The following is a 25,410-nucleotide window of genomic DNA, read 5'->3' as shown; positions in this document are numbered from 1 at the left end:
TATTTCTAAGGATTTTTGCTAACATGGATAAGATTTTTTCAGCTCAGGCACACTGGGGCTGTGTCCTTCAGACAAGAATAGTACAAGCCCCTTACAAGCGGAAAATAATCATATCCAGTAAAATGAATCTGTGAAATGATCTTAAATCTGAAAAAGTTTTGCCATCATGTTCTACCAGCTTTCCACAACTTGTGTCTCCAGATACATAGACTACAATTCCCAACATGTATGGCTATTCCTGAAAATTCTTGGGAGATGAAATCCACACATTTGGAAGGTATGAATGGATACAAAATTAACAGATAAATGTTTTTATAACAGATGATGCTCTCATGAAATCTGCCTAGGTACTACTGATACAGGGTCAGACAAAACAAAATATTAAACATGAGTAACTGCTCTGGAGAGAGAAGACTACAAGCTAAAATCATAGCTTTTTTTTTAATTTATGACAGTCTGATCAAAAAGACGATCTTTCAAAATAAATGTATAGCAATTACATAATTACTATGAGTATAATTTTCTTGGTAAATTACCAAAGAAAGACCATCTCCTCTTCATTTGCTTAAAGCCTAAACAAATTTAATTATTTATTTCTTATCTAAAAAAATAGATTCTATAATGTTTAATAGAAAACACTTCTGAAGAGTTGGAAGTGACTGAATGAATAAACAACAACAAAGAAAACACTTCTGTAAAACCAGGTAGCCACAAGAAGCATAAGACTTTCCACCTTATACAATATGTCTGCCTTAACCTAGAATATTAATTAAACAATGAAGTTTATATTTCAGACTCTTGTGTAATGCTGGAATGCATCTTGGGAGTTTATAAATGTAGAAAACACTCAGAATTAAGGAATTGAATGCCAACAAACAAGCAAACAGATTTTCATGGAAAGAGGCCAAGAAATATGGACAGAAAGGAAGCAGAATTCATAAGGACTGTTTGTGGGCTTGAGAGAAAATGAGCATATTAATATAAGGAGGATAGGAGATGAGTTAAAGAAACTTTGTTTCACAAGTACTATAATGCAAAGAAAATGAACTTGAAACTATTACCTCATTAAAGACAGGATACATAACAGCATAAAGAGGCATGGAAACCATAGAAATGGTCTCTGCTTCATTCCTCATCTCTTCCATTGTCATCCTCATTCAAAGACCCACTCTTGAAGAAAAAGGCTACTGAAGCAACAAATTCCTCATTCAACAATAGTTATATTCTTTCTCCTTGTTGTGGCCAGGTATTTGGAGTACGTAAAAATATGTAACTCTGAAAAAAAGAAGGCAGAGAGAAGAGTTCATTACAAGAAGAACCAACTTTGAAACAACCAGTACCAAAATGTTTGTATCAGCAGCCTTGGTATGCCTATACTCACTTAACTCCTCTGTGAAAGCTATTAAAATATATTTCACTTAGCTGGCAACTTGTATGTAATTAACAGAGTTGCTGCAATAAATTCTCACATGCATTTCTTGAAAATAGCAACAGAAATGAGAAATGTCTTTGAACGACTAAAGAACAGAATTTTTTTTAAAACATTTCATACAGTACTGTAATTGTTCACCAGTGTTAGTGAGCCCAGACATACATTATAGCACCTTGCCTGGGAAGGGAAATAAGAGACTTCAAAGAGCAAATAACCTACCACTATAAATGCCAAAGTTAAGACTGGGTATTCATGCCTACGCAGTATTGCAAAAATCTACTCAAACTTTTAGATCACTGGTTGCTTTAAAACAAAGAGAAGTCTCACATTCTATTTCTATCCAGGACAACCAGTAACTAATGGCTCAATGATAATAATGATTCATACATATGAACATATCATACTGTTACCTGTTGAGGTAAGCAATGTTATGCAGAGCATAAGAAAGTGTAAGAAAGAACGAAAGAAAGAGAAAAAAGAGACAAAGAAATCAAAGGCATGAGATTAAAAGTGGGGGGAAGGGGGGTAGGGCTGTTGCTAGGTTAGCCTGCACTAGGAAACTGATGGCCCTGGATGGCTTCGAAAGGGAGCTTGGGGTTTTCCCTGGGAATCTGGTAGGCAGTTTGGTTGAGGCCTTGTCACTGCCTGGAATGGGCATGTGGCTAAGGCCCTGAACTGTATCGCTTCCGTGTAACCTCTCCCTGTGTACCAATTCCAGTCTATGTCTTGGTCTTCTGAGGGGCTCCAGGAGATGAAGTGCCAAAAGGGACTTCTGGGCCATTGTTGGAGGAAGACAAAGAGCAAGTCTGATCAAATGTAAGTAAGAGACAATATTCAGGATTGAACAGTGTAAATAAGAGTGGCAACATGTTCATGCATCTGCCAATAGCCATCTGTCTGCTGGGAAGAGACGAGACACAGGTCCAGTGGAGGTACTTGAGGCAGTCTTGTAGGTTATCTGGAGAAAGTATGCAGCTGTGTATCCTGAAGAAGTAGATAGGGTTCTCTAAACAGTGAGATCAGCCATCTCTTGGTTAGCTCTGAGTCCCTCCTGGTTGATTAAGGCTACCTGGGAGGTGACTGGTGGTTGGGTAGTATTTGCTTCTTCGAGGGAGAGGATTGTCCCCCTGGCCTCAAAGGAAGCAGTGGTGTTCCCCTTCTGCAAGAAGCCAGTGCTGGACCCAACAATCCTGGACAATTTCCATTCAGTCTCCAACCTTCACTTTTTAGGGAAGGTTGCTGAGAAGGTGGTTGGGATTCAGCTCCAGAGGATCCTGGAGGAGACAGATTATCTCACTCAGGTTTCAGCCTAGGTTCACTCAGGTTTCAGGCTAGGTTACAGTATGAAAACAACATTATCTGTAATTTTTGATGACCTGTAGCAGAGCTGGGATGGGGGTAGTGCATCCATCCTTATGCTCCTTGACTTCTCAGTGACTTTCAATACTGTTGATCATGGTATGTTTATGAATCAGTTGTGAGGTTTGGAAGGAGGAGTGCTGTTTTACAATGACTCTCCTCTTTTCTTTGAGGGCAGTCTCAGTCAGTGTTAACAGGTTGGGAAAGTTCACATCCATAGCCCCTCACTTTTGGGATGCCACAGGACTCGATGCTCTCACTCTTCCTGTTTAACATCTACATGAAATTGCCAGGTGAGGTCATTTGTTGGTTCACTGATGCTACCCAACTATACATCTCAATGTCAGCCTGCCAAGGTAGACCAGATTAGGAAACCAAAGTCATGAATGCTAATACTATTTCTATTGTAAGAATATAGTGACAGAATCTTGCAAGTTTGAATGCACTTCCCTCCTCCCCCCTCCCTTTTATCTTCATGAGAACTAGGGAGTGTCTTGTCTGAGATGTTTCTTCAGGTTACAATTCTGACTCAGATTTCTTTTATCTGATCACTGTCTTGGTTGCAGCTCTTCCTCCTGTTCCTCAAGGTTATTCCTTCTTCCCATTATGCTCAATCTTGGGCAAAGTGATGCTGTCAAGGTCCTGTCCAGATCTAGATGTGGAGGTACAGCCTCAGGCTCAATCCTGACCAGATTGAGTGGCTGTGGACATTTGGGCTCCCCAGTTCTAGAGATTTTCCATCTTTGGTCTTGGGTGGAGTTGCAGTTCTTTATTCAAGACTAGTGTGTGAACTAGTTGTATTCACAACTCCTGCTCAAAGAGGAGTTGCCAAGAGTTTGCCAAGAGGGCCTATGCAAACATACATCTAGCGATCAGCTGTGCCTTTTCCTGAACTGGGAAACTCTTTAGACAGTCAGTCACACCTTAGTCACCTCATAAATGGATTACTGTTAATGCGCTCTACATGGAGCTACCCTTGAAGACCATTCAGAAGCTACAGCTGGTCAGAGTGCGGCAGCACAGGCAGTGACAACGCTTTGTTATGTCTATGTGGCCCCACTGCTTCACAAGCTGCGCTGGTTACCTGGTGGCTTCTGGCTGCAATTCAAGCTGCTTCACATCATCTTTAAAGCCCTTTATTATAGAGGGTTTGGTTATCTGAAGGATTGCCTGTCTGGTTGTTTCTGTACATAAGGTCAGTTCTGGCAGAGTGGCTGTACTTCAGGTACCAATAATTAAGTAGTGTTATCTAATGAGAGCCAGAAGCATGCCTTCTTTGTCATGGTGCTTCCCCTCTGGAATATCCTCCATTGCTCCCAACTTGATGACTTTCAGGAAGCTACTGAAGACCTGGTTATTTTCCCAGGCTTTGAGGCAAGCTGACTGATGATCCCGTTGGGTGGATGTTTTGTTTTTACAGGTAATCCTTGTTTAGCTACCACAATTGCTCAATCTTTGGCACAACTGGGACTGGAAACTCGATCGTTAAGCGAAGCAGTCACTAAGTGAAATCACGATGCTTATGATCTTACTTCAGCTTTCCTTTGCTTTACACACCTGCAAAGGTCATAAATGCGAGGATTGGTCATAAAATTACTTTTTCATCACCATAGTAACTGCAAATGGTCACTAAACGAGGCAATCACTAAAGGAGGACTACCTGTATATTTGTCTTCAGGCTGCCTGTTTTCTATGCTTTTTTTTTTTCTTTTTCATAGTTTTCTTTTTCTTTTTTTAACTGTAAGCCATCCAGAGTTTTTGGTAGTCAGGCAGCTTCTAAATTTGTATAAACAAACAAACAAACAGGACACATATCTAGGCCAGCTTATACTAACACCATTCAATAAACCTCTCCATACCTCTCTATCCTTACAAACCATTTTTCCTCCACCACATTTGTGTACCGTTTCAGAAATTCCCTTTTGTTCTTACCTCTCTCTTTTTGATGTTCTCTTCAATTCCATCCATCTACAACTTTCTCAATTTTCCTTTAACTCATTCATTTTTCTTTCATGTATTTGATCCTCACTGTCTACGTGACAAAACCAACTCATTTTTTCTGTCACAAGTCACTAGTTTTGTACTCCACACTGATTCACCATCTGTTCATTCTTGACCCTACTTCTTGTTTACAACACACACTTCTAATGTACTCCATTTCCACTACAAGTATAATTTTATGTTTCCCCTAGCATACCAAATAACTTCCTTATAATAAATCAGGAGGAAGCACACTCTTATACAAAACCATTTTCTTCTTTTAATGAACATTCATATGCCACAATGTACCACACAGTACTCACTACTTTTCTACCAATATTTGCATTTGTTAAAATTTCTGCATCCTTTCCCCCTTTTTAGTAAATATTCTAACAAGGTACACAAATTCATCAACTTGTTCTAGGAATATCTATCTATCTATCTGCCTGCCTGCCTGCCATCAGTGATTCCATCAACTGGTCCTTGTAGTTGCAGCCATCACATTGTCCCCGCAGTCACATGATTGAGATTTGGGTGCTTGGCAACCAACTCATAATGTGACAGTTGCAGCATCCTGCAGTCACGTGATCACCATTTGTAACCTTCAATGCAGGCTTCTAACAAGCAAAGTCAATGGGGAAGCTGGCAGGAGGTTGCAAATAGTGATCATGTGACGTTGTGCCTAATGACGTGCAGGATTCACTTAACGACAACAACTGGAACTGCCACAACTGCTGTTATAAGTTGGTGCAGTCATATGATGTTGCACTTTATGACTGTGTCACTCAGCGACCAAGTTGCCAGTCCCAATTACCATCATTAAGCAAGGATTACCTGTATTAAACATTCAATTTATTATCATACATGCTTTACTTCCATCATACACCAGTCTTTCTTATTCTTACTCCAATTAGCAACCAAATTTCACACAAAACATCCCATAATTCAAGCCCATTCACTTTATTGCACACTTTTTCTAAGGTACAATAATTTTTCTCACAATCATAAATCTCAACTGCATACCACAAAACTGCACTGCACTTCCCAAATTTGGCTGTCATTTCTTGTGACTATCACTTTCAATCAGAATTTTGCCAAACATATTCCCTGGAACATTTAACAAATTAATCCCCTGTAGTATTTGTATTAATTCTTACTATCTTTTTCTTTGTACAGCAGAAGAATAATGGCATTCTCCCAACCATTATTATAGATATAGTCTTTACACACTCATTAAACAAGTTGCACAACTACTCCACAAGAAAGAACATCCATATTTTAACATTTATACAGGTACACCACTCATACCTACAGCCTTACACCTTTTCACCCCTTTTCATCCCCCCTCCCCCGGACACTAAGCATTTATTTCAATTCCACTTTTAATATACCACTATTATTCCCATACAAATCTCTTAAAATACTTCAGCTTTATCTCAAATCACTTAATCAGTTTTACTTTTAATTTTCTTATTTGCATTTTTCTTATCCATAGCTTCTTTCACTTTATTATTCCACATGCTATTGTGGAATTTTTTAAATAAATGTTTTCACTCTGTTTCAAGCAGCTTCCATTTCCTATTTCTTTATATTCATTTCCATTCATTTTGTTGGGAGATTTATTTATCATCTATTTTCATACATAACTTGTACTTTCTCTTCCTGTAATCCATCTACTTTTACTCTAGTTCCTTTCACCTTCCTTGCACATCCACTTTTTCCAAATATCTGCTCTTGACATAATCAACAAAATTGTCCCACATTCAGACTCTTAGATCCTTTGTATCCTTCATTGATTATCTCAGTCTTTCATCAAATCAATCATGCTTTTAGAATATTCATTCCTTTGCCATGTACACATATGAATGGGCTTAAACCACAGATTCAAACAGACATTTTTAAAGCAAATGCTTCACTGTTCCCATTATTTCTCCAATGACCCAATCACTTCTTATGTACTCTCTCATCTCATTCCCAACTATCCATTCATGTCATCTAGCAAAATAATTTCTTCCCTTGGATTGCATTCATTCTGAACATTGCACATTTCTTCCCCAAAACTCATCTCTGATTATTCCATTCCCACCATTCACTGGAGCATAACGTGCAACTATCATCAAGCTATGTATTCCTACTTTCATACAGACTCACAACAACCTAGATGACTTCAAGTAATATTTTCTCATGTACATTTTAGCTTTCTGTACATAATCAAACCCACATCTTCAATTTCCTTTATATATTCAACACTTTCATTTTTCACCTTCATTCAGCTCTATTATACCATTCTCCTTTTCTTGGTTTAATAGACAAAATTATTTATTTTTCTTTCATTCCATTCATGCTCTTTACCATGCACTCCTCTTCTATTCCAAGTAGCAAAGTTGGAATAGTTCATATGCTCTGGTCATCACTAGATGGGCCCACAAATATTGATCTCCGCTATTTATCATGGCTTTTTCACATTAAGTTTTCCCATATTGTTTTTTTAGCAACACAAAGAAGATATAGACTAGAAGCTATATCAGACCATTGCCACATGAAGTAGTTAAAAGGTATTAGAAATTACCATATGAAATCTCACTGATAATAATTAGGGATTCTAACAAAATTTCTAGGGTCAAGTTCAAAATGCTAATAGAATTTCAGTCACCTCTGTCTACAAGTCATCCAACACAAACCTGGAATGTGTTTTACTAATCTACAGAAAGCCATGTCTTTTGCATCTTGATTAGACGAAATTGCTTTCCATTATATAAAAAAGTAGTTTTGAGAAAATACTGCAGTGCTAGACAGAAAATATGATTCTCTTAAAAGGTTCTATCCATTTGAGCTATCAATCAAACCACCTGAAATCTCATTTCAAAGAGCCTATACAGGACAACAGGGATGGAAGATAGGAAAGAAAGAAGGGATTCCCCAGATCACAGACTCAGTCAGATTTAAAATTCTGTCACAAATAGCAAAAGCAAAAGGATATGACTTGGCCTTGAACTTCCCTTCCCGCAAGCTGCCCAAATTTACTAAGTTAGTAGTATTTCTATTCACAAATGTTCATAAACATCCCATACTGTAAGAAAGATTCAAGCCACAAAAGTGCATGAACAGAAGATAACCTAAAAATACATCAGCTTCTCAACAAGTGTTGAATGAGCTACAACACACACGGACAGAGAGGAAGTATAGTTTTGATAGGGCCATCGATGCTGTGAAAACTGCACATTCTGCCAATAGAAAGTAACTTGACCAATTCAGCCAAGTAGTTGCTAGATGTCTCTACTCTTATTTATTACTAGTCCTATTTCTAAACATCAGCTACAGATATACTAGACAATGATTCTTTCAAAGCCTAGGAAGAGTTTACCAGCGGCAAACTCAGAGTCCTGACCATACTTTCCTGGAAATATGTAGCTGTACAATAATTACATCTTTGCTAGATATGAAAATTTTTCAACACATAAAAGTTCGATGCTTTTATTATTCCTTGTGAGATAGCTTGGGGTGCAACTGGTCCAAAAGTCACTCAATGAGCACCATAGCCAAGAGGAGACTTGAAGCTGGATCTCCTAGTCCTATACCACATTGGTTCACTTGCCTGTTTATGGATTCTAAAGTAGGAATATTGGTACTGACAGTGTTCTCATATGAAGACAAACGATTTGAAAGCTACTGTAGCATATAGAGACTTTTCAGTAAAGTTGTGCTAATTAGGACCATCTTTTTTGTGGAAGCCTATGATACGAAAAAATTATTATTCTACCTACAGGGCATTTGTAGCCTCTTATATACTGGAATGTTACATCCTCTAGCCTCTTCAGCAATGATAGCAATGTAATTCTGGGGAAAAACACACACAGACACACACACTGTTGGTCAAAAGAGATTCTCTCCCACAAGCACACCATATCCTTAATTCTATGTTAATTTTGAGTGAATATTATAAGCATCTGTAATTGGAAAACAGATATAAATAAATGAAATGACTCATAAGACTATCCAATACCTTATCATGAAATAACATTAATTAAATTGATAATTGAGGGAGCCTGATACAGCCCACAGGTCTGTCTTTTATTATTATTGCTCTTTCTACATAAGTTTAAAGGAAGTACTAATACTACTACATGACAGAGGAACAAGGAAGATATGTCAATAAACAAGTGTTCAACTGATTATCTGCAAATACTGCTTGAAATAATTTAAGTAAACTTCTGCATTTCTGTAGTGAAGCGGTTTTGAAGAAACGAATTCAAGCCACAGTAAATTTAGTGTACAGACAAAGCCTAAGGAAAGCTACAATAAGGTAATTAACCTTGACGAATTTTCTAATGCATTCTCTCAGCAGGCAAGTCAGAGAGAAAAGCAAACAGAAACTGGCAGCTATATATTTGGCCAAGACATAAACCAACTGCCAAGGCAAACTGGCATGTAGAACTTCTATGTTTCCCTTTTGATAGAAATAATAATCATTTATAAGAAGGGTTTGCAATGGCTACTCAGGATTTTTGGCTTCAGCTAGAGCTGGAATTCAAAGATGCATTTAACTTTAAAATATATATAAGGAATTCTTAACAGCCATGATATACCGCAGGTACAAATCAACATAAAATAATATTCTGTTGTTGTTTATTCGTTTAGTCGCTTCCGACTCTTCATGACTTCATGGACCAGCCCACGCCAGAGCTTCCTGTCGGTCGTCAACACCCCCAGCTCCCCCCAGGGACGAGTCCGTCACCTCTAGAATATCATCCATCCACCTTGCCCTTGGTCGGCCCCTCTTCCTTTTGACCTCCACTCTCCAGCACCTTCTCCAGGGTGTCCTGTCTTCTCATGATGTGGCCAAAGTATTTCAGTTTTGCCTTTAATATCATTCCCTCAAGTGAGCAGTCTGGCTTTATTTCCTGGAGGATGGACTGGTTGGATCTTCTTGCAGTCCAAGGCACTCTCAGAATTTTCCTCCAACACCACAGTTCCAAAGCATCTATCTTCCTTCTCTCAGCCTTCCTTATGGTCCAGCTCTCGCAGCCATATGTTACTATGGGGAACACCATTGCTTTAACTATGCGGACCTTTGTTATCAGTGTGATGTCTCTGCTCTTAACTATTTTATCGAGATTGGTCATTGCTCTTCTCCCAAGGATTAAGCGTCTTCTGATTTCCTGACTGCAGTCAGCATCTGCAGTAATCTTCGCACCTAGGAATACAAAGTCTTTCACTGCTTCTACATTTTCTCCCTCTATTTGCCAGTTCTCAATCAAGCTGGTTGCCATAATCTTGGTTTTTTTGAGGTTTAGCTGCAAGCCAGCTTTTGCACTTTCTTCTTTCACCTTCATCATAAGGCTCCTCAGTTCCTCTTCGCTTTCAGCCATCAAAGTGGTATCATCTGCATATCTGAGATTGTTAATGTTTCTTCCAGCGATTTTAACTCCAGCCTTGGATTCCTCAAGCCCAGCATGCTGCATGATGCGTTCTGCGTACAAGTTGAATAGGTAGGGTGAGAGTATACAGCCCTGCCGTACTCCTTTCCCAATCTTAAACCAGTCCGTTGTTCCGTGGTCTGTTCTTACTGTTGCTACTTGGTCATTATACAGATTCTTCAGGAGGCAGACAAGATGACTTGGTATCCCCATACCGCTAAGGACTTGCCAAAATTTGTTATTGTCCACACAGTCAAAGGCTTTAGAATAGTCAATCAAACAGAAATAGATGTTTTTCTGAAACTCCCTGGCTTTTTCCATTATCCAGCGGATATTGGCAATTTGGTCCCTAGTTCCTCTGCCTTTTCTAAACCCAGCTTGTACATCTGGCAATTCTCGCTCCATGAATTGCTGAAGTCTACCTTGCAGGATCTTGAGCATTACCTTACTGGCATGTGAAATGAGTGCCACTGTTCGATAGTTTGAACATTCTTTAGTGTTTCCCGTTTTTGGCATGGCAATATAAGTTGATTCTTTCCAATCTGATGGTCATTATTGTGTTTTCCAAATTTGCTGGCATATAGCATGCATTACCTTGACAGCATTATCTTGCAAGATTTTGAACAGTTCAGCTGGGATGCCGTCGTCTCCTGCTGCCTTGTTATTAGCAATGCTTCTTAAGGCCCATTCAACCTCACTCTTCAGGATGTCTGGCTCTAGCTCACTGACCACACCGTCAAAGCTATCCCCGATATTGTTATCCTTCCTATACAGGTCTTCCGTATATTCTTGCCACCTTTTCTTGATCTCTTCTTCTTCTGCTAGGTCCTTGCCATCTTTGTTTTTGATCATACCCATTTTTGCCTGGAATTTACCTCCAATGTTTCTAATTTTCTGGAAGAGGTCTCTTGTCCTTCCTATTCTATTGTCTTCTTCCGCTTCCACGCATTGCTTGTTTAAAAATAATTCCTTATCTCTTCTGGCTAACCTCTGGAATTTTGCATTTAATTGGGCATATCTCCCCCTATCACTGTTGCCTTTTGCTTTCCTTCTTTCTTGGGCTACTTCTAGTGTCTCAGCAGACAGCCATTTTGCCTTCTTGGTTTTCTCTTTCTTTGGGATGTATTTTGTTGCCACCTCTTGAACAATGTTGCGGACTTCTGTCCGTAGTTCTTCTGGGACCCTATCTACTAAGTCCAGTCCCTTAAATCTATTCTTCACCTACACTGCATATTCCTTAGGAATATTAGTGAGCTCATATCTAGCTGATCTGTGGGTCTTCCCTAATCTCTTGAGTCTGATCCTAAATTGTGCAAGAAGAAGTTCGTGATCGGAACTACAGTCAGCTCCAGGTCTTGTTTTTACCGACTGTATAGATGTCCACCACCTTAGGCTGCAATGGATGTAGTCCATCTGGTTTCGGTGTTGTCCATCTGGGGAAGTCCATGTATAAAGCCGTCTCTTAGGTTGTTGGAAGAGAGTGTTTGTTATGCAGAGTGAGTTGTCTTGGCAAAATTCTATCAGCCTATGTCCTGCTTTGTTTTGTTCACCCAGGCCATGCTTACCTGTAATTCCAGGTGTCATTTGACTGCCCACCTTAGCATTCCAGTCTCCCGTGATGAAAATAACATCTCTTTTAGGCGTGTTGTCCAGTAGGTGCTGCAGATCCTCATAGAACTGCTCTACTTCAGCTTCTTCAGCATCTGTGGTTGGGGCGTATATTTGGATCACTGTGATGTTAGATGGCTTGCCCTGAATTCGAATTGAGATCATTCTATCGTTTTTTGGATTGTATCCAAGCACTGCTTTAGCCACTTTACTATTAATTAGGAAGGCTACTCCATTTCTTCTGTGGTCCTCTTTTCCACAGTAGTAGATCTGGTGGTCATCTGATGTGAAGTGGCCCATTCCAGTCCATTTCAGTTCACTGATGCCCAAAATGTCTATCTTTAATCTTGACATCTCACCAATAACCACATCCAATTTGCCCTGGCTCATAGATCTTACATTCCAGGTTCCAGCAGTGTGTTGATCCTTAGAACATCGGATTCGCCGTTCACCACCAGCACCGTCAGCCGCTAGCCGTCCTTTCGGCTTTGAGCTAGCTGCGTCATCACGTCTGGGGCTAGTTGAGCTCATCCTCTGTTCCTCCCCAGTAGCATTTTGACCTTCTTCCAACCTGGGAGTCTCATCTTCCAATGGTATACCGACATATCTCTGGTTGTACTGATCCATTTAGTTTTCACGGCAAGAATACTGGGGTGGGTTGCCATTACCTTCCCCAGGGATCGCATTTAGTCTGACCTCTCTGTCATGACCTTCCTGTCTTGGGTGGCCCTTCACGGTTTAGCTCATGGCATCATTGAGGTGCTCAAGCTCCAGCACCACGACAAGGTAACGATCCTTTGCTGAAGAAAATTATATTCTAATTCTAATCAAATCAAACATACAGTGTAGGGACTGTAACAGGCACTACGTAGGACAGAGAGGCAGAATATTAGCAGAGTGCATCCTTGAACACCAACTAGCAGTTAGAAGACACAATGAAATCTCCTTACTCTCACAACACATGGACAGACTCATCCACAATTTCATCCTAGACCAAGCCAAATCCAAAAATGATAGGGAATTCCTGGAAGTATGGCATTCAGACAAATCAGCCATCAACAGACATATAGAAATAAACCATATTTATGTACCATTCAAAAGAGACAAAAAGCTAAGAAGGAAACAAAAAGACGAGAATACATCCCCTCCAGTAGCCAATAGCCAGAGAAGCAGGGATTAACACCAGACAAACAATCAAGCAATAATACCCTAATCAAGGAACTGCCAAGGAGAAAACCACACCCCTACCAACACCAACAGGGCAAGCTACTGTATATAAACATGGAGCAAACCCCACACTCATTAGCACTGATGATGTTACCTGGTTGAGTAATGAAACTTCTGCAAGCAAATAACCAAGCACAGAGAGCACCAAGGACTCTACAGTTCAACCCTGAGCTACATATATTCCTTTATATATAAAAAAAGTCTTTACTTTATAATGTATTTCTTTAGCACTGCAGATACTAAATGTTTTTCACATCTGTGGATAAAACAGTGAAAATAAGGATATGGAACTGCTTAAGCTCCTGACCTACAGGGTGACACACAATAAAATTACTAGTTTCAGATACAAGGCAGCACCGCAACAAATTTCAAAGGTCTGGAACTTTTCCAAAAGCAGATTACAGAATCAGCAACAAGGAAGCTTATAAATTAGGCTCAAATTCATTGCTTTCCAGCAATCACCATTCTTAATTCACTAAAAGCCATTGGTTATGATACATAAACTGTCTCCTTTCACACCAAAGGACGGACCATAGTCTGGTCTCTGTTATCTGTCTTCTCTCCCTCCTGGGTCATCTGGTGGCCTTGGTTTGCCTGCTTCTTTATATTTCTGTTCCTTTTCTCATGCTTATGCCATCATATACAGCAACTCCACAATACCAAGTACGTTTTGAGGACTGGCGCCAGTTTTATATTGAGGATGACAGAATAAAGTTCTCAAATTATAATTATCTATAGCAGTGTTATTGTCTCACTGTAATCCTTTAAGATGCATAAATGTCAACATTAAAAACCTTGGTATCTGTAGTATTTGCAGCGCTGAATTTTGAATCAGAATGAAGATGGTGATTGGTGAAAGTATACCATCTTAGTGATAGAAACGAGCCAATTTTTCAAAGAAATGGAACCAGTACTTGTAGGTGGAATCCCAAAAATAGGTATTATGAATCTGGCTATCCCACCTAGAAAATCCATATATACTGCATCACATCATCATTATTGTTGGCAGAGTGCTAGAAAGCATTTGGCCCAGGAGAGATCAGAAAAGTCACACACCAGGCATTTCTATAAAAATAATTTTATTTACAGAAAACAAACATATTTAAAGGCTGTTTGCTGAGAGGAGAGATTTCTCTCAGCTGCATATTCTCTGCAAGCCTACACAGTAGAGAAACTGAAACTAAAACAAGTCCAGGCAAGTTCTTTCCTTAGGCAATGCAACCATTAACAAATGAAAAGGGGACAATTAAATTCAACCTCTTCACCAGGCCAAAATGATTAGTTACCATAGTAACCTTAATCTGTAGTAGAAAATATATTAACAATTATCACTGTGCCATGGAGGATGGGCACAACCTCTAGGCCTTAAGTAAAGTTCTTGAAATTCCAGTTCAACAAAAAAGATGGAAGGTTTCAAGGAACTAACCTCCTGGTTATTAGAAAAATATGAAGTAATGATAACTGTACTAGAAATAAACTGTATTTCAAAATCAGCATAATCTCTATTAGGCCAAATGAAACATCACAAAACAACATATACTGTAAGCTTTCAAAGCTTTTCTAGAATGCTTTGTCCTGCTTAAGCTGTGGACTATCATTTAGTTATAGTTTAACATGGAAGATTTTTTTTTAATCATATGGCATAGCAGTTTGATGTTCATGCTGCTTTTTCTTGCTAGGAAATCCTTGTGAGGTCCAGCAGCCAGATGTGTAGACTATTTAGCTGTGACAAGTCACGTTGCCCAGGTGTACCATGAGGAGGCTAGTCTACATTGCACCAAATTGGGCTGTGTGTGTGTGACTGGCCCAAGGTCAGCCAGCTGGCTTTCATGCCTAAGGCAGGACTAGAACTCACAATCTCCTGGTTACAAAAATAGTACTCAAAGTTTTGTTATATGTTCTAGGTAAATTATTTATTTTGCTTCTGATTTGCCCATATCCATTTGAGTCAAGTATATCATCTAAACTGGTCAAACGCTTAAAGAATAATGCTTCAAATGATATCTTGTTATCAATTCTCCATTAAGCCATACACTAGAAAATCTGAGGCAACATATGTAGTACAACATATAACATAATATAAAAAAAATACTAATAGGTAGTTCAATGTCTTATAACTGTTTTGATCAATACAAAAAATGAAAAACAACTTGGCCATAGCATATTGTTTTAAAACTTATTGAATATTTTCTCATTTCTATGTTGTAGGTAGCCTTAAAACCAAAATGTTATTAAGTCTCAGATTCCTGAAACAATTTAAAATTCTAAATTATTTCTAAAACATTATCAATATTTCTTATTAATTAAATTTGTATCCTGCTATAGTGATAAGATGGCAAAGTAAGAAAATACAATAAAATACAGAAACATAGGGGTAAGACAAATAAAGCCCAAACACAGTTTATGGCATCTGGCTGTAAAACCCTCTGAAAAAACTTCCTGTAGATTTTCTGGAAGGTGAACAATGGAGACAGATGAATCTCCAATGAAGGACATTCCAGAGGGCTAGCCCCATCACTGAAAACATTTCGGGACTTTGCAAGCCTCCACCCCCAACCTCCCAGAGAACAGGGGCAATCAGCTGCTTCTCCCAGCATCATCAAAGTGGTCAGGCTGTTTCTAGTGGGGACATGTGGTCCTACAGATAACCAGGCATTAAGCTATAAAAGGCTTTACAAGTTAAAACCAGCACCTTAAATATTTGTAAGCAACAGATAACATATAAACAAATGTCAAGATTTAGCAAATGATCCAAATAATCCTTGGCATCCCCACAATGTTTTAGGCTGTATGTCTTGATCTGCAATCACCCAATGCTCTGAATTTTATCTCATACGTAATTTTTGACAAAGCAAAGAAAATAATGAAAATAAAGTTTTTCTTCATTTCTTTTTATGAATAAAAATGATAAAAGGCAGCATGATCTCAGTAAGGAGCAGGGTGCAAAAAACAAAAAACAAAACCCAAGATATCCAGAAAATTTATTAAAAATCTATGGTTTATACATGAGAGATCCATAGAACATTACATGCCAATTTGTATATGTTTAGGGAAAGAAATCCACCCCTAGAAAAATGCCAGCATTTTTATATACATACAGACATTTTTATATACATACAAACATTACTGCATTTAAAGTGTTATAACTCTATGCATCACGGTCTTCAGGTATTTATGCATGCATCCAAAGGTCTTGAAAAGCATTATAAATCCACAAGTTAGATCTTATCTCAATATAATTATTTTATTTTAGAATACCCAGATGTTTCCTCTGTGAGATGGAGCTTTTTGCCAACAAGATACAAAACATAATATAACTCAGAACAGCGCTGTTAAGGCAATAATTATCCCAAATCAAAATTCATTTATGACTGTCCAAAAAGAAATAGAAACCCTCCAGAATGCTATTTATACCAAAGCTAAGAAGCCTGGTACTAGCCAGGTGTTTTGTACTTCAATTCCCATTGGCATGGCTAATGAAGAGCGACTGAAACCTACAGTCCAAAACATCTGGAGGACATCACACTCTGTGTTTAGGAGTAAGCCAGATTCTTTATGTAGTATGTATATTACATAATATAGGGGTCTAATACAGTCTATACATGGGAGGAGTCCATAATATACATATTACATAAATATGTATTTATATAATATGTATATTATGGACTCCTCCCACGCATGGATGGTATTAGACCATCCTGCTGCTTGGATTTTATTCCTATTTTTATTTTATTTTTATGTTTATCTATTAAGGGTATTTATATATTTATATATTGTATTTATATTCTACTCTCATTGTTTTAATTGACTATTTTATCGTAAACTGCCCAGAGTTCCTCTGATGGGAGGAGATGGGTGGGGATAAATCAAATAAATAAATAAATATGTATGTATGTATGTATGTATGTATGTATTGCTTATGGAGTTAACCTTACTATCAAGGAGAACTATAAAGTATCTTCCTACTTACATCTCCTGACTAGTTTAATTTGTTATGCTACAGTAGAAAATGCTACTACCTGCTCCTATGTGAAGATTCTTCTAGAATAAGCAGGTTTTTCTCCATCTGTTCCTCTAGAAGTCTTCAAATGAAACTGCACTAGCTCAGTATTTCACAGTCCCTTGTTATCAGAATTTCTGATAGAAATGTTAACATCCATAAAGTCTAACATCTTTTCTTGACTTCTTTATAGAGATTCTTTTTGCCATGAGGAATTTTGTTGTATTTTAACCCAGATCCTTTTATATTAGCAAAATGAATCAAGAACAACTTATCAGACTACAATACCTAGGGCAGTGACTTCCAAACCAAGTCAAATTACAGACAATATTTAACATGTTTAATATGGCCAATTACAAATGCCTAGAAGGTAGCTGTAGAAAAAGTATTTCCAGCATCCTATATCCTCTTTCATGGAAATAACCATATTTGCTTGAAAGACAAGCACGGTGCAGAGGACAGCAAGCTGAACCCAGAGACTACTTCAAATTCCAATTCATCCAAATTCCAATTCATCCGTTAGTGTCACCTTCTCTCAGCCCTCTGTGCTTACCTGTAAACAGAACAAAGGCCTTCTCAGAGTAGATTCTAAACCATGGAGACTAATTGGAGATTAACAATAGCTCAGAGATTATAATATTAAAACTACAAGTATTCATAAATACGAAGTGCTTTAGCACACTGACACTATAGAATCAACAGACAATTTCAGCCTTTGATTTTTGTCACAATTCACTAAGTTTATCACAACCTATAAACTGTAAATTCAGGTACCCTTTGAAAATAGCTAATTCATCTTCTGCTATTACTATCAACTAATAATCCTCTGTACTATAGCAAGAAAAGCAAGGTTACATGGAAAGGTGCTGTACATTAGACCTGTGGGATGTTTTCCAGTAATAACATATGATCCAGTCTCCAAGCAATTTTGATTGAAAAATGGGATAAACACAATTCAAGTAAATAACTGCATTCAACTACAGAATTTCTAAGTTTTACAGCCCAAAGTTTGAGAATTTTTAGCAGTGTTTTAAAGTTTAAATTTTTAGGCATTAAATGGTCTGAAATAAGCTTGTTTGTATTTAAAATGGAACAATTTTATCCTTTTCAAAATATCTTAACCTACTAATGTTTAGAAACAAGTTAAAATTCAATTTACATTTTAAAGGAAAATATTTTAACTAACATTTGTTCTATATAATGTCTAAAAGCATCTGCAAGTACATTATTTGTTTAGCAACCACAGATTTTAGATGATGCACAAACTTTTACAGTACAAATTAGCTATCATTAAATTACTTTGCTATAAAAAACATATACAGTAACTATGTTTTTCATTTAAGGAAAATTACAAGTGATCAGTTTTCTGGGATAATACCCAGAAATATTGTTGTAAGTTAAAAAAAAAAATCCAGGCACTTATAACAGTTTGTATTGCATAGACTTTAAAAAAGACAAAGAGTATCTTGGAACAGAAAAACGTTAAGTTCTTCCACCAATATATTGAAATCTCAGATTGACAGCACACATAAAATCAGTGACAAATAACACCCAAATCCTTTCCCCCGCTCCATAACTTTAATGCACTTAAAATGTATATATATATATTCCATGTCAATAGATTTTAAGAGCTTCTTTAAAGATATACTACCCTTCTCAAAACTGCTTTAGAACAACTTTCTCCTGTTAACACAATGGACGATTAAACAAAATTATATAACATAAACAATATTTAACAAAGGGTAGGATATTAAGTTTCGGGGTATTTGAACTGGATTAACACAAGAAGTACTTTCAGAGAACTATTTTCTTTACAAATTGGACCACAGAATGTCTGGCTTAGTGTACCACATTGAACTACAAACTAGATGACCATATTTTAGCTTAGTATATTATGCACACTTAGCTTGTATTTTTTATTATTAGTGTGCCATGCACCCCCTATAATTAAACCATGATTAAATGTAACTAAGAAAATTATTTGAGCAAAACTAATGTTACCTGTGATATGATTTTACATCTATTTTCCTAATCCTCACCAAAATAACAAAAAGTGAAAGAACATATAAGATTTTTTTTCTTATGATAGTCTAAAGTGTTTCATTTTCTGATTTTCAAATACATCATAAGAATGAAGAGGGCTTAAAAGGTCTATGTCAAAAAAGGATCAAGATGCCAAAGCATGCAATACATTCTACTTTTTCAGATCAGATGTAGGGAACCTCTGACCTACAGTAAGTGTTCATCAAGCTATATCTTCTCACCAGCCACACTCACATTTTTTTATATTTATTATCCTCTTTTGTCTCACAAGCACAAAGGTGGCTGCATACATTTGAAAGAATGAGAACACCAAGGTGAAGATATTTTCTTTCTGCATACTGAAAGCAAAAGTCACATTTCCATGCTCTGGCCATACAGTGCATTTGAATGCAGAAGTGAACAGACTTTGAACAAGGTAATATTATTACAGGAAAAGCTGTCCCACCTCCGATTTTGATACAATATAAAAATGTCATCAAAGTATAATGGAATAGGTTATATTATCACTGGTTGCAAACTCAAACGCTTCTATAGTTATGTTCATTGAAGTTTCACTTTGACCAAATGAAAACAACTGCAATGCATCCTGGATACAAAACAAAAGTCCAAGGGTGAACATCATTACTAAAGCTTAATAGCACTGATATCAGCATTAGCTTGCACTTCATGATTCAGAAAAATACTGCATTTAAACAAGAGGTTCAGCTTTAAATTTCAAATTTAAACTTCAACCTATTTCAGGATTTCCTTTTAACATCCTTATTTCCTGGCCAAGTTAGGGAAATCCCATAAAACTGAACAGCAGGAATATGGTGAAACCGTTTCTAAGACAAAGGTAGTTCCCTGCTACAACCACCTGCAATCTAAAATAGCACGGTTCAACTAGACTTTTAAATCCACCACTTGAGGCTCCTAGGCCTATCCAAGGGTATTACTCTTCCCCTTCGGTCCAAATAGAGAAAAGACGAGGACCCTCCATAAAGAATCAGGCTCCAAGGAAGCCAAGCTTCCCCCACGAAAACCAGAGGGGCTGGGCCCTTCTTCCTCCAGATGCTCCCCACTTTTATCCTCCCTCTTTCAATGAGACTGGCTTTTCTTGTTTCCCACCCTTGGTATCATATATATTTACTCCCCTTACAGCTACGGGGATGCGGGCATCTTCATCCAAGCAACTACCGTCCCGTATTCACCCCTCGCACCCCGTACCTAAATCCGCCTTTCAGGTAGCCAGAAGCTGCTTCTCCCCTTGCAAAGGTTTGAGCGCCTGCAGAAAGAAACGAGGCCCTTTCCCCCCAGTCTGCTGGGGACAAGGCAGTCGCTGCCCCCCACGTTATCTCGCGGCGCCCGGAGAAGGGCTAGGCCCGAAAGAACCGGGCCCTCCGCTGCTGGAAGCCCCTTACGCATTCAGGTCGGGGTAACCTCTGTGGGGCGGTCAGGCCTTGCGCAAATCTACGAGTGACCCCTCCGGGCATTGCCTTGGTGACACCCGAAGACGGAGAGGAAGGGGGCCTCTTCCGCCACATTACCTCACTTCTCCCTTTCACCTGCCCCGCGAAGCCTCTAGGACTCCCGAGCAGGTTCCCCCGTCGCTCCTGCCGGAAGTACGTGCCGGAAAAGAAGCGTCCTCCTCTCTCTAGCCACTGCCGCTGCCACCGTTGTTACCACACACCAGGCGTTGTCCGGAACTAGCCGGCGATCGCGTGGGCCCATGGGACCTGTAGTCCGCTTCTCAGAAAAACTACAGGTCCCGAAAAGCGTTGCGAGGGCTCTGGCAAAAGAAAATGGGGCGGGAGGTGGGAGGAAAAGAGGCCGCGACAAGGCGAGCGGGGAAGGGGCGGAGCCGATGAGAGAGGAGGCCAATTAGAAGGCAGCTTCGGAGTGGTGGGCGAGGCTTTGGCCGTATTAGGGAGAAAGGGGCGGGGCGACGGGAAAAAGGATGGGTGGGGGAGAGTAAAAGTCTTCGGGCGCCGCAAGACGCGACAGAAGCGTCCTGTAGGCGGTGGTCTCGTCTCTCGTGCAGTTTCAGCCCGAGGAAGTGTTCCGTGGCTGAGGTTGACAGGGGTGGAAGCCCCACCTGAAGCCCTTGCGTCTCCCATCGGAGGGCTTCTCTCGGACAGGTAAGCGCCGCCAGCCGCTCCTTCACCGGCAGCTCCAGTGAAGCAGCTCCGGTGGGGACCACTGGGGCGCCCATCTCGCATTTGTGCAACCTAAAAGGGGGAGGCTTTTTTTAGGGGGCGGAAAGATTATTTCCATCGCTCGGTAACGAAGTACAGCGTGTGTCCTTTGAAAGAGCTCTCCGGTTATTCACAAAAACACTTACAATGCTTTTTTTTAAGTCTTACTATAGCGTCTACTTCAATAGAAAAAACGGCTCCAAATGTATTTAGCGGGGGGGAAAAAAATCCCCTTTGAAATCTTTTGGGAATTCTTTACCGGTTTATCATGATAATCTTTTGGGTTTGATTTTTTTTTTTCCCTCCTCTGTTTCTACCTTCCTGGTAGGTATTGCTAGATCTTTTTCCACCTTTTCCATGAATGTGACATAAATTCTTCTAAGCAAGGCTTGGTACTTTTTCCTGACGTTTTTACAAATACCTGTTTTCACTAAATGATGAGATAACATTATGTTTTTAAATGAAGATAAGGTGAATTTCATTCATTCCCTTTTTCTCAGGTGCATCTTAAACAATTGTAACACATAAGCAGAACTTTAAAATGCATGTTTTTGATACTGAGAAGTGGCCTTTTTTGTGTTTATATAAAGATATATGGTTGCTTATCAGTTTAGACCTACTGCAACACTAAAAAGAGTTGCAATTAGTGGAATAAATCCCTTGGAAGTTTTATATTGATTGTCTGACTATTAACATGATCATCACCCTTCGTGAATTGGGTATCTCCATCTCTATTAGAGCTGGCAATTTTTTTTACATTGAAGCCATTGGGAATTTTGTCATTGGTTTCATGTGAATTGCTATTTCCTGCTGCTGTTAAAAAAGAAGGAACAAAATGACCTGTCATTTATCAAGATGTGATAGTAGTTGGGTAAAGAAATAATGTTTGGGTCTTTCTGATTAGCACTGCAACTAAGGTTAGTCTTATGTGAACTGCATAGGACTGATATCTGTGTAAATCTGTGTAAGGACGGCCCTGAGCAATAAGATATTCCAGAAACATTTACTGAGAAGATCATTCAGTCTCTTCACTCTGGTTGAATCTATCCACCTCGAAGAGAATTACTATGTAGAAATGCCCTGTTATCTTTTCAAACTGTTGGCTGAGCTCTGTGTGAATAAGACTTCAGCTGTAAAGGACAGCAGCTTAGTCTGGCTATATACTGTGATTCCTTTTCTTCCATTTGACTCAGAGAGTATTGTTAGATTGATCTGAATACCTGCTGTAGTTCTTTTTTTAAACAACTATTGTCTCCTTAACATGTTGCAATCCACATTTTCCCCTCTCCACATGCAATGATTGTTAATAAGAATGGATCTTAATATTATGCTGAGTAAATGTTAATATTGTGGACTGTAATGGAAATATGTAGAAGGGGAAGATGTTTTGCAGATTCCTAAATGCCAGCATGACATTTTTACATCAGTTCATATAAAATTCTTATCAGTTTTCTAGGTGTCTAGAAAACCAGGTGCAGGAATTTTTGTAGCCCTGATTATTTACTTCCAAATTGGAATTCGGCCAAAATAAAATTACCATCTGGCTGAGCTGTCTTTACATGAGAATAAAAGCTTGACTGGGATTTAGTTTCAGTGGGAATACCTGTAAAGTAAACAATACAATCCTGAAAATATTTACTTCTATGAAAATCTTTGTAGAGTCTATGAAACTTATTGTATGATATGGCCAATTATTGGGTATACTTATTACTGCAGAAAAGGAAAGCACATATATTCCTAATTATTTACTGCAAATCCAAGGGAATTTTAAAATAACTAATCTGTGAATTAAAACACTTAGATTCTAAGCATTTGGGCTTTCTGTGACTATGTAATATCCTATATGATATGATATGATCCATGTTCTCATCCCAAGTTATGCACATATTATTGTGAGACTATAAATTTAATCTCATTCTTATATGTGGTTTAGATAATTTATTTATGTCTCATCTCATTTGTCAAGCCATTCATCTTTCATTCCCAAGAGTTTGATGGGAAACTACCATCTAAGTCAACTCCAAATAAACCACATTGTGGCTTGTCTGAATAATGTATGCTGAATGGCAATCACTAGCATTTCCCAAAATGCTTAAATTCTGAAGACCTATTAAGCTTTAGCTCCCAAAGTTGTAGTGGTGGTGCTAGCACACAATTATAGGAGTTGGTCCAACTCTTTTGGAAATCAAGTTGGGGAAGACTGCTCAAACAAAAACTGAGCTAGATAATTCAGTGGCTGGCTTCACGAATCATAAGCCCCATAGGTTAACCATGTTATTTTGCTTTAGCCAGGTTTGTTGCTTAATACTGGGTTCATATCTCTGCTAAGACAAAACCAAACCAGCCATATTACCACTTAACCCAATATTAATATGTGGCAGTCATCTTGGCCTCAGCCAGTTTCTTTAGTTTGTATTCGAGAATTGGTTGGTTGATTTTGCTTAAAATCTATATAAATATAAATATAAATATAAATATAAATATATATATATATATATATATATGTCAATTGAAATGAATAGATACCATGTTTATTTTCCAATTATTTTTTTCTGTCCCATTATTCACACCAATGTATGATTAAGTGTTCATGAAATTTCATGCATGTGGCACCCGATATATGTATTTCTTTGTTGTGTAATACATTTGTGTGCATGCTTTTCCTTATTTGCTTTTGTATGTATTTGGGGGATTTGAAATGCATTGGGAAATTCAGAAGAGCAGGGATGACAGCTACATTAATTGCTTCTTTTTGTGAGAATAATATTTCTGCTAGTCTGGTAGTAGCCTGGAATTGGGATGATTTGGGTATGTTCTTTTATATGGCTGTGCAAAGCTTCAGATTTGATTTGGAATTCATTAAAGCAACCACATCTGTTTTCAGGATCATGTAACTACTTTAATGAGCCACAGGTAAGTGTTGTGCTCACAGTCCTGGGCACTCTGACGCAGCTTTTCCAAATCAAACCAGAAGCTTTACATACTGATATTTTATTCAAATGCCATACTAAACTAAATCTATCTCCTGATTAAAACAACCTTAATTAGGATATAACCACTAATTGATCAATTTAGATCTGCACCTAAGTATGTATAATGAGAAGCATTACTTTCCTTTTCATGCTGGAAATGGGGAATCTTTGTTTGTGTATGTGTGTGTATTGAGGGTCTCATAATGATGACAGGAAGATCTACAGTTGAGGTTTTGAGATCATCAGCTTTTCTTTTTCTGTTATCTTCTTTTCTTCCCTTGCTGAATGGAATAGCTTGGGAAAAACAGATACTTTACCAGACATCTGAACTGATTCTTTGTAGAGGTATTTTGAAATTAACCTGAGGACCACACACAACCTAAAACTACAGATTACTCTGTGCCCCCCCTTTTTTTAATGAAGTTCACATGTTCTGCAGAAGATGCAAAGAGACAACCTACCCTTCACAACAAAAGGAAATGCCTGTCCTAAGATGGCAGCCCCATTTCTGTAACCATTCATTTTTAAAATAATGAAGCCTTGAACAAAACCTGTGTTGTTTAAGGAAAAGTTTGTAACCCAGGGGAAGGGTACCCCATTCTTTGTCTGCTTTCGTATAAGCTATTGTTTACTTACTATTGTGGAATAGGCTGCAACTGTCAAAGTTTACATATGCTAAACCATGGTTTATTCAACCATAGTTTATCAAGTGAACTACAATGTTTGAATTCCTACAAAAAGCTACGACAAATCACATTATACAGCATAGGCTACCAATGTCTCGGATTCAGTCCACTAACCCATTAGCTTAATATGCCTTTAATATTAAGCATTCTTCTTTTTTCCTGCTAAAGAGTAGATTTCTTCACAGTACCTAAAACTCCTGAATTATTAACATTATTGGAACATACTTTAGATAATCCTGAATCTACTGTACTCTTAACAAGCAGTTAATGGAGATCCATCTCAGTGATCACCATTATCTGCAAGAACTCTGGCGTTAGGAGTTGGAAAAACCTAGATTCGCAAATCAATGGCAAAGGGTCTTTAAATTACTGAGCACATTTCTTACGCTTTTAAAATGAGCCTAATTTGACAAACTATTTTTTTCCCCGTGTTTACTGACTCTCCAGAGAATGTTTAAAAAGAATTGGTTATTAGCTTCATTATACTGGAAGTCAGAAATGGATGCAGGAAC

At 38.3% G+C, this 25,410-nt stretch overlaps 2 protein-coding genes across 3 annotated transcripts in view; one reads left to right on the top strand and one right to left on the bottom strand.

The window, feature by feature from the left end:
• PDCD10 (programmed cell death 10) overlaps positions 1-20,764 on the bottom strand; it is a 34,043-nt gene extending 13,279 nt beyond the window's left edge. Inside the window, exons 1-3 of one of the 2 annotated variants that reach the window (XM_063306483.1) lie at positions 20,593-20,764; positions 8,536-8,608; positions 1,062-1,275 (exon numbers count right to left, since the gene is read on the bottom strand). In XM_063306483.1, the coding sequence (XP_063162553.1) occupies positions 1,062-1,157 (96 nt within the window). In that variant the 5' untranslated portion in view covers positions 1,158-1,275; positions 8,536-8,608; positions 20,593-20,764. The remainder of the gene's footprint in view (positions 1-1,061; positions 1,276-8,535; positions 8,609-20,592) is intronic. The other variant, XM_063306482.1, reaches the window with a different exon arrangement.
• Positions 20,765-21,063: 299 nt separating this feature from the next.
• The window catches only part of SERPINI1 (serpin family I member 1), a 104,832-nt gene continuing 100,485 nt past the window's right edge, over positions 21,064-25,410 (top strand). Inside the window, exon 1 of the mRNA XM_063306481.1 lies at positions 21,064-21,183. The gene's annotated coding sequence lies outside the window, so the exon portion shown is untranslated. The remainder of the gene's footprint in view (positions 21,184-25,410) is intronic.

The sequence above is a fragment of the Candoia aspera genome, chromosome 6 (assembly GCF_035149785.1).
Source record: "Candoia aspera isolate rCanAsp1 chromosome 6, rCanAsp1.hap2, whole genome shotgun sequence".
In the NCBI taxonomy this organism is placed as follows: Eukaryota; Metazoa; Chordata; class Lepidosauria; order Squamata; family Boidae; genus Candoia; species Candoia aspera.
Note: the sequence above shows the minus strand (reverse complement) of the source record. Positions and strands in the feature narration are given on the sequence as shown.